This window comes from Rhinopithecus roxellana, chromosome 5 (genome assembly GCF_007565055.1).
Source record: "Rhinopithecus roxellana isolate Shanxi Qingling chromosome 5, ASM756505v1, whole genome shotgun sequence".
Taxonomy (NCBI): Eukaryota; Metazoa; Chordata; class Mammalia; order Primates; family Cercopithecidae; genus Rhinopithecus; species Rhinopithecus roxellana.
Window position 1 is genome coordinate 9,049,389 of NC_044553.1, and position 9,653 is coordinate 9,059,041.

The 9,653-nt window shown below is 44.3% G+C and overlaps 1 protein-coding gene across 1 annotated transcript in view; it reads right to left on the bottom strand.

The window, feature by feature from the left end:
- The window catches only part of ERO1A (endoplasmic reticulum oxidoreductase 1 alpha), a 59,674-nt gene extending 57,999 nt beyond the window's left edge, over positions 1 to 1,675 (bottom strand). The window contains exon 1 of the mRNA XM_010372072.2: positions 1,120 to 1,675. Coding sequence (XP_010370374.1) covers positions 1,120 to 1,233 — 114 coding nt within the window. The 5' untranslated portion in view covers positions 1,234 to 1,675. The remainder of the gene's footprint in view (positions 1 to 1,119) is intronic.
- Between the last annotated feature and the right edge of the window lie 7,978 nt (positions 1,676 to 9,653).

Consider the following 9,653-nt stretch of genomic DNA (forward strand, 5'->3'; position numbering starts at 1 on the left):
TACTTGATTGTGTGGTTGGCAATCATTGAAGGTAAAGGACTTTTCAATGTCTTAGTTGTAAAGTAGCAATTTTCTTTCAACTTCCAGTTGTTTCCTAGATAACACTAACCAACTCCCAAATCACTCAGCAAAACAACAAAATCCAAGAATCCAAAGCAGTGGAAGAGAAATCTTTCATAATATTTAAACGTATCTTTCCTTCTACAAGGTATCATGCCCCTAAACACATGTTATTTCCGGTAATAAATTACTAGCAAAATCCACTTAGGAATAATATGGATGCCTACCCCTTAGTTTTGTATAAAACGTAATTTTTATCAACAGAGTCAACCAAAAGGTGGCTTTGACAAGAGTAATCACAGTTGAAATACCAGATATTGAGGATAATGGAAACCTGTAAGTTTCTCTGAATTTTTTGCTCAAGGAACCACATCTCTTACAGAAGGAAATGATCATAATCCGCTTGTAATCAAACTTGTGCACTGAAGAATAAGTACCATCCTCCCAATTCATACCAGCTTAATGGGTGTCACGATAAGAGAATCTCATTACATTTGAGAAAAAGAGCACACCGGACCAGAAAACAGAGGGCAACTGCGGTCCCAAAGACATCAGTTGGGCTTAGACACAGAAAAACCACACGCAGCCATTCTTCCGCCTAGCATCGAGATCTGAGAGCAGCCCACAAACGTCTCAGCCAGAAAGGCTGGCGAAATGCACGCAGCACTGGCACTGGGTACACAAGTTCCCGGTCAAGAGAGAAGTGAGAAAGATCTAGGTTCTGTGAAAATAGCAAATACTGGCAGTGCGTTGTACACTGTGCACACTCTCCCTGGGCGAGAAGACCAACAAAGATGCATAAACCCACTCAACCGCGTGCACCTAACCCCTCTCTTGGCCCGAAGCACCGGAGGGCGCGCCGACGTCCGGGCTGCCGTGGAGGCCCGGTCCACGCCAAGCCAGATTCAGTCCCGGCCACCGGGCAGCAGCACAGGAGGCTCATTCCCGGCGGGAAGAGATGCAAGGACGCACCCCCAGCCGCTCACCTGCCAGGGCGTGCGGGACAGAGCGCGCCGCGGAGGGCGCCGGGTCCGCAGCACCAACGGGCACATCGCTCACCTGGCAGAAGCACCTCTGTGCCGCTGTCTCCGGGGGCTGCTGCTCTTCGTGGCCCGAGGTGAGCAGCCACACGGCGCCCAGGAGGCCAATCAGGAATCCCCAGCCGCGGTCCATTGCCGCTCCGGCAGCTCGTCGCTCCACGCCTGGGAGTCCAGTCCGCACGCTCGGTCGCTGGCCGTGCGCCCTCAGATGAAGCCCGCGCGGGCCGGCCCCGGCGGCGCCCCACTTCAGGGCCGCCTCCCAGGCCCGCCTCGGCCCTCCCGCCTCTCAGCGGTTGCCACCTAGCGACCCAGCCTGCGGACGTGCCGCGGCGCCCGCGCCGGCAGCCCGGGGCCTCGGACCGGTTCCTTCCCGGCGCGTGAAGCTGACGCACCGACCAGCTTCCCGGCTTGGCCCCGCCCGGCCCGCGCCCGCACCCGCGCCCGCCCCCGGCTCTCTGACGCTCCCGACCTGGAGATGCGACCCGGCACGCACAATCCCAGGCCCTGCGCGGTTGTCGGGGTTCCTTCCCGTTCCCAGAGCGAGAGCGAAAGCCGGGGCGGCCTGTGTTTTCCTGCGGGGCCCCGCCCCATCCCGCTCACTCCAGGCCAATCCTTCCGTATCTCAATGTGAGGCAATCAAATCGTACAAATTACGTGTCCACAGTGTTCCCGGCAGAGTCTTAAAGCTGAAAGGGATATTAGAGAGCATCTAAACCAGGGCGGCATATGTCATTTATATTTTTAGTAGCCACAGCAAAAGAGGAGAAATAACAGGTACATTTTATTTTTAAAATATTTTTATTTAACCCCTAATGTGCAAATTATTATTTCAAAATATCAATATTCAATTTATTCATATTTCACTTTTTTGTCTTTGAAATCCAGTGTGTATTTGATGCGACCTAGAACCATTTCATAGTCAAATGTGACTGGCTAGTGCCCACTGTATTGGACAGCGAGGGTGAAAGCCACCCTCTCATATCATAGGAGGAAACAGGCCCTTCAGAGAAGTGAGGTAACGTGAGCAAGGATTGGGAGCTGGGTAGTGATAGAGCCAGGTCGTCTGATCCCGAGTCCTGATCTTTTAACATTCAGCGTTGGCACTAGTCTATCCGCTTCCCCCCTACCCCCCCCCCCCAGATAGGGTCTTCCTGGGTCACCCAGGCTCTCCTGCAATGATTCGATCGCGGCTCACTGCAGCCTCGAACTCCTGGGCTCAAGCGATCCTCCCACCTAAGCCTCCTGCGTAGCATAGACTACAGGCGTGCGCCACCACGCCGGGCTAATTTTATTTTTAGTAGAAACGAGGTTTCACCATATTGCCCAGGCTGTTCTCAAACTCCTCAAGAGCGATTCTCCGGTCTCAGCCTCCCAAAGTGCTGGGATTACTTTTGTTTTTGTTTTTTTTTTTTTTTTTTGAGGCGGAGTCTCGCTCTGTCGCCCAGGCTGGAGTGCAGTGGCCGGATCTCGGCTCACTGTAATCTCTATCTCCCGGGTTCAAGCGATTCTCCTGCCTGAGCTTCCCGTGTAGCTGGGATTACAGGTGTAAGCCACCACACACTCGGTTAATTTTTGTGTTTTTAGGAGAGAAGGGGTTTTGCCATGTTGGCCAGGCTGGTCTCTTAACTCCTGAGCTCAGGTGACCATCTCAGCCTCCCAAAGTGCTGGGATTACAGGCCTGAGCCACCGCACGTGGCCTTACTTAAAAAAAAAAAAAAAAAAAAAAAAAAAAAAAAAATTTTTTTTTTATTTGAGACAGAGTCTCACTTCCCCAGGCTAAAGTGCAGTGCTCCAATCTCGGCTCACTGCAACCTCCACTTCCCGGGTTCAAGTGATTCTTATGCCTCAGCCACCCGAGTAGCTGGGATTACAGGCCTGCACAACCATACCCAGCTAACTTTTGTATTTTTAGTAGACATGTGGTTTCACCATGTTGGCCAGGCTGGTCTCGAACTCCTGACCTCAAGTGATCTGCCTGCCTTAGCCTCCCAAAGTGCTAGGATTACAAGTGTGAGCCACTTCACCAAGCCTAAGAAGATAGTTCCAAGGTGAAACTGGCAGCTTTCTGACATCTTGCATGCACATTAAAAGTTGAAATCGTTCAAATGACTCAAACTCATGTATTTTACTGCAAACCCTAGACCTCTGCCTATCACTGCCAAGTAGACATGTAGTAAAAAGTCAACAACCCATGTGAGATCCTGATGGACCTGAGGAGCTCTAATTCTAGTATCTACAACATGTCTCACGTACATATTAATACAATTTCCCTCCTAACCTGAAAGCTTTTTTTTTTTTTTTTTTTTTTTTGAGACAGTCTTGCTCTGTCACCAGGCTGGAGTGCAGTGGCGCAATCTTGGCTCACTGCAACCTCCAGCTCCCTGGTTCAAGTGATTCTCCTGCCTCAGCCTCCTGAGGAGCTGGGACTACAGGCGCGCGTCACCACCCCCAGCTAATTTGTTTGTATTTTTAGTAGAGACAGGGATTTCACCATGTTAGCCAGGATGGTCTCAACCTCCTGACCTCGTGATTCACCTGCCTTGGCCTCCCAAAGTGCTGAGATTACAGGCTCAGTGAGACACCATGCCTGGCCAAAAGCTTTTTCATATTCCTATATACAGGCCCCAGTTATCCTTTTTAGGGCCAGACCCAGGAATTAAAATTGGCATGTCAGGCCGGGCATGGTGGCTCACGCCTGACCCAGCACTTTGGGAAACTGAGGCAGGCGAATTGCTTGAGGTCAGGAGGTCAAGACCAGCCTGACCAACATGGTAAAACCTTGTCTATACTAAAAATACAAAAAATTAGCTGGGCATGGTGGTGTGTCCCTGTAGTCTCAGCTACTCGGGAGGCTGAGGTGAGAGAATTGCTTGAACCCAGGAGGCAGAGGTTGCAGTGAGCCGAGATCGTACCATTGCACTCCAGCCTGGGTGACAGAGTGAGACTCTGTCTTTAAAAAATAAATCAATAAATAAAAGTAAAATTGGTATGTCAAAGAAATATCTGCACTCCCATGTTCATTGCAGCATTAGTATGTAATCTTTAATGATATTTTCTACTTCATATTTCTTCACTGAATTGTAACATCTTTAAACTTCTTGAGCAGGGATTGTGTTTCAAATGTTCCTGAGACTCCCAGAGATCCTTAACAAGGATCTTGTCTTTGTATATGTTCGTGGAATACATGAAAACCTTTCATTGGCCACAGTACTAATAAATGAAGATTAGGCCATCAAAAATGAGAAACACAATAAGAAAAGGGGAAATGAATAAAGCCTATGATTTTAGAAGGAAGCAATCTGAATATGAATCAGCTTAAATTTTACCCTAATGCAATGACCTGTAACCTAGGGGAGCTTAAAAATGGCAGTGTTCCCATGATAGAAATTATTTCCCATAAAACTCAAACTCTTTCCCAGAATAAATTTCTAGCAAACTTAGAAAAAGTATCCACATTTTTTTACTTTATTGTCTAGATAATTATAATGTTTTCTTTCAGATTTGTAAGAGATTTTAGAATAAGTAAATACAGTTTTATGTGTGTGATATGAATATCACTGAAGTGTCCCTGAGAATCTTTCAGGCCAGAAGGAAACTCCCTTTGTATGAATTTGCTTCTTGAAATACACCTGCTCAGGCAATCATCTCACCTGTGTTAGGGCCCATGCAATCACTGATTAGTCATTCAATAACTATTTAAAGAGCACCCACAGGGTACATAGATCAACCTTTGATTTCTGAAAGCCCAGCTTCCCATTCATTACAACTCTGCTAAATAACATTAAATTTTTTAGAGACGAACAAGGTCACAAACTTGTTTTTCTGATACTAGCGATTTTAACAATAACATGACTTAGATTTAATGCACACAGCATTTCCTGATGGAATTCTGATTACTGTGTAAATAACAGCTACTATTTTTTTTTTTTTTTAATGACCAAAGCAGGAAATGGCTTGAGCCCAATGTCTCAAAATGGTATGTGGGGATTTCTGTGGGAAGCTTCTCAGTACCTAAACAATTTCTGTCATTGGATAGACTGGAAGAAAATAATTTAAAGGAAATAATTTGGGAAAAGAAGAAAGGCTAAGTAAAAACCTAATGGGTTTGGTGCTGATATTTTTATTAGAATCATTCCTGTCATTAATATTTACTGAATTAAGGTTGCACATGTGGTACATTACTAAATATTTGTCTCAAGGTGCTTAGAATCATCTGAAGTGGGAAGACATGCCACATAATATCTTCACCTTCTTTACCTCACATTCCTGAAAGCAAGCTGTATATAGTCACTGACTTCACTTCTCATTAACTCCTCAACTTCCCACTCACATTTTAACCCATGGTGCACTCTGGTTTCCAGCTCTACTCCCCTGAAACTCCTCTTTACATGGCCTTCCTATTGCCAAACCCAATGACCAATTTTCATGAAATCTCTGCTGCGTTCCGAAAATGCTGATTCCTCTCTCTTTCAATTTGATTTCCTGCACTCCAGCCTGGACAACAAGAGCAAGAATCAGTCTCAAAAAAAATTTTTTTTTTAATAAAGCAAATAGTATACTGCTTGACATACATAGCCCCACCATGACACAAATATTGGATAGCAATTTAACCAAAACTTACATATATTGCATGCATGGAGGATGCAAGCAGGAAAACTGGGAGTCTGGAGTGAGGGTGCTAAATCTTTACCTTCCTAATTTGTTTAGAAGATAAATCCTATAATTTATATATCAAGAAATAGCAGCATAAGGATATTATTTAGAAATACAAAGGTAAGTATAGTAGAAACACATTTAAAAATGAAGGGAGTGGAACTCGGGATTACAGAAAGTGAGACAATAGACACCTCTTTTTCAATTTAATCTTTAGTACTTTTTTAAAAAGCTCTCTTTATGTTATTACTTTATTAAAAGCACATCCCAGAAGCCTAGAAACTCTAACTTCTTTATTTTATTTTATTATTTTATTTTATTCTTATTATTTGAGATGGAGTCTCGCTCCATCTCCCAGGCTGGAGTGCAGTGGCAAGATCTTGGCTCCAGAGACTGCAACCTCTGTCTCCCCAGTTCAAGCAATTCTCCTGCCTCAGTCTCCCGAGTAGCTGGGACTACAGGTATGTGCCACCACTTCTGGCTAATTTTTTTGTATTTTTGGTAGAGATGGGGTTTCACCATGTTGGTCAGGCTGGTCTTGAACTCCTGACCTCAAATGATCCACCTGCCTCAGCCTCCTAAAGTGCTAGGATTACAGGTATGAGCCACCATGCCCGGCCGGAACTCTAATGTCTATTCCTACCTCAGCATCTCACTGCTTAAACATAGACACATTAATTTAAGTGCACTTTCTTTGTTTCTTGTTTTGTTTTGTTTTTGTTTTGTTTTGAGATGGAGTTTCACTCTGTCGCCCAGGCTGGAGTGCAGTAGCACGAACTCAGCTCACTGCAACCTCCGCCTCCCAGGTTCACGCCATTCTCCTGCTTCAGCTTCCCCAGTAGCTGGGACTACAGGTGCCAGCCATCACGCCTGGCTAATTTTTTTGTATTTTTTAGTAGAGACAGGGTTTCACTGTGTTAGCCACGATGGTCTCAATCTCCTGACCTCGTGATACGCCTGCCTCGAACTCCAAAAGTTCTGGGATTACAGGCATGAGCCACCGCGCCTGGCCTAATTTAAGTGCATTTTCGTAGGTATTTGGGAGTAAACAGTTGGGATGAAACATTTCTAAACACGTGAGTGTTGTGGCCAGTGTGGGAGCAAAAGTAGTTGCTACTTGCCTATTTGATACCATTTCCCAATTTTTCTCTTAAAAATAAATCTGTTCCTGTTGTATTTGTTATCTATCACTGTGTAACAAATTACCCCAAAACTAAATGGCTTCAAACAACAAACATTTATCATCTCATGGTTTTTAAGGACCAGCAATTCAGTAGCAGCTGAAGTGAGTTGTGTGACTCAGTCTCTCATGGTGTTGCAATCAATACTAGGGCTGCAGTAATCTAAAGGCTTGCCTAGAGCTGGAGGATCTCTGCCAAGAACCGCTTGCTCATGGCTGTTGGCAGGAGGCCTTAAGTTCCTGGATGGCTGTTCCTTGCCATGTAGGTCTCTCCATAGATCTGTTGATGTGTCCTCATGCCATGGCAGCTGGCTTCTTCCACAGGGAGTCATCCAAGGGAGACTCAAAAGGAAGGCTCAACACTTTTTGTGATCTAGTCTCCATTGTTGCACACTGTCACTTCCATTTTATTTATCAAGAGCAAGTCACTAGGGCCAAGGAAGAGGAATTATGCTCCACTTCTTGAAGTGGAAAGTGTCAAATAATTTGTGTACATATTTTAAAATGATCACACTCATCTGTGCCAGGTTATAGGAAAATAGATTGAGAAACTATCCTTACATGATTTTTGAAGGTCTACATCAATTTCATCACCGTTTATTATGACATCACTTTTAATGACTCCAAAATAAACTAAGATATGCCTGACCTTCTTATATCTCTTCCACCCTATATGTTCTAATTTTCATTTTTTGGTCACATTTGTATTTTTCTGTTTTCACTTTATGATATTTTAAGTTCCTTGAGTCCTGGTCACTTTTCTTAGTCTTTTTATAACTCTGCTTACCTATCTTAGTGCCTGATAGATTCATTCATTCAATATACATGTATCTCTTTTACTTCAGACACTGTGCTAGACACTGGGGATCCAATCACGAGAAATAAATAGTTATAGTCCTTGTTTTCCAAGGGGTTACAGTCCACTGCAGGGAAAAGACTCTAAACATTTAGTCACGTTTAAGAATATATAATTACAAGTTGAGCTACGTTTTCAGATGGAGAGGAATACAGTCTTATAGGCGTGTATAAAAAAGTAACGGCCAGGTGGGGTGACCTGTAATCCCAGTACTTTGGGGACGCTTAGGCAGGTGGATCACCTGAGCTCAGGAATTTAAGACCAGCCTGACCAACATGGTGAAACCTCATCTCTACCAAAAATACAAAAGTTAGTTGGGTGTAGTGGCGCATACCTGTACTCCCAGCTACTCGGGAGGCTGAAGTAGGAGAATCCCTTGATCCCGGGAGGCAGAGGCTGCAGCGAGCTGAGATCGCACCACTGCACTCCAGCTGGGCAACAGAGTGAGACTCCTGCTCAAAATAAAGAACAAACAAACAAAAAAAAAACCCCAAAAAAGTAACAGGGCTAGTGTAGGCATGGGGAAAATAGAAGATTCATCTGAAGTTGAAATGCTGCCAGATGGGTGACAGAAAAAGAACAAGGGTTAAGGGAATTTAAAATATTGATGTGATTAATGTTAAAATAACCTATCAGTATGTGCTCATAAATATTTGTTAAATTGAGCCAAACTGAACTATCTTTCTTTCTCTGCCTTGTCCTCTCTTCTTTACTTCTTGATGTCAGAGGTTACATATTTTGGTATGGATGGACTAGTTTGACCAGAGTACTTGCAACTGAGTGGGAGAAGGGACTATCCCTGCCCAATACAGCTTCTTTGTTCATTGTATACTGCAAGAACCCAGTCATATTTAGAAAAATTGGCGGAATGTGGTGGCTCACGCCTGTAATTCCAACACTTTAGGAGACTGAGGTGGGTGGATCATGAGGTCAGGAGATCAAGACCAGCCTGACCAACATAGTGAAATCCCGTCTCTACTAAAAATACAAAAATTAGCCAGGCGTGGTGGTGCATGCCTGTAATCCCAGCTACTCAGGAGGCTGAGGCAGGAGAATCACTTGAACCCGGGAGGTGGAGGTTGCAGTGAGCCGAGATCACGCCACTGTACTCCAGCCTGGCGACAGAGCAAGACTCATCTCAAAAAAAAAAAAAAAAAAGAAAAATAGAATGGAATAGTCACACAATACCCATGAGAATTTTTCCTAATAAATTTGAAGGCATCCTTTATGTGACTTTGGGTCATTAATTTACATAAATTTGTACTTTATTTGTATATTTAGGATATGCATATTTAAACTCAAACATTCATGGCCATTGGATAAGGTGAGACTAAACAGAATCTATTTGGAGAATTTTACTCATTTTTTTGGACAACAATTAATTGTCCCCAGGAACAGTGATGGCAAGAGGTATAGCAATGAGGACCTGTACTGCAAAAATGGGAGTCATTACTACCCTTAAAATAAATATCTATTCAAAAGAACACTATTGAGTACTTACTATGCAGCAGACGTTGTGTTTAGGCATATTATCCTATTTAATACCATGACCCTATTAGATAAGTGCAACTATTATGATCATTTTACAGAGATATTGAGGCAGTATGTAATTTTCCCCAAATCACAAAATCTGAAAGCTGGCCAGGCATGGTGGCTCACGCCTGTAATCCCAGCACTTTGGAAGGCGGAGGCAGGCGGATCACTTGAGGTCAGTTTGAGACCAGCCTGGCCAATATGGTGAAACCCCATTCCTACTGAAAATACAAAAATGAGCCTGGAGTGGTGGTGGGCGCCTGTAATCCCAGCTTCTCAGGAGGGTGAGGCACGGCAGTTGCTTGCACTAGGGAGGCAGAGGTTGCAGTGA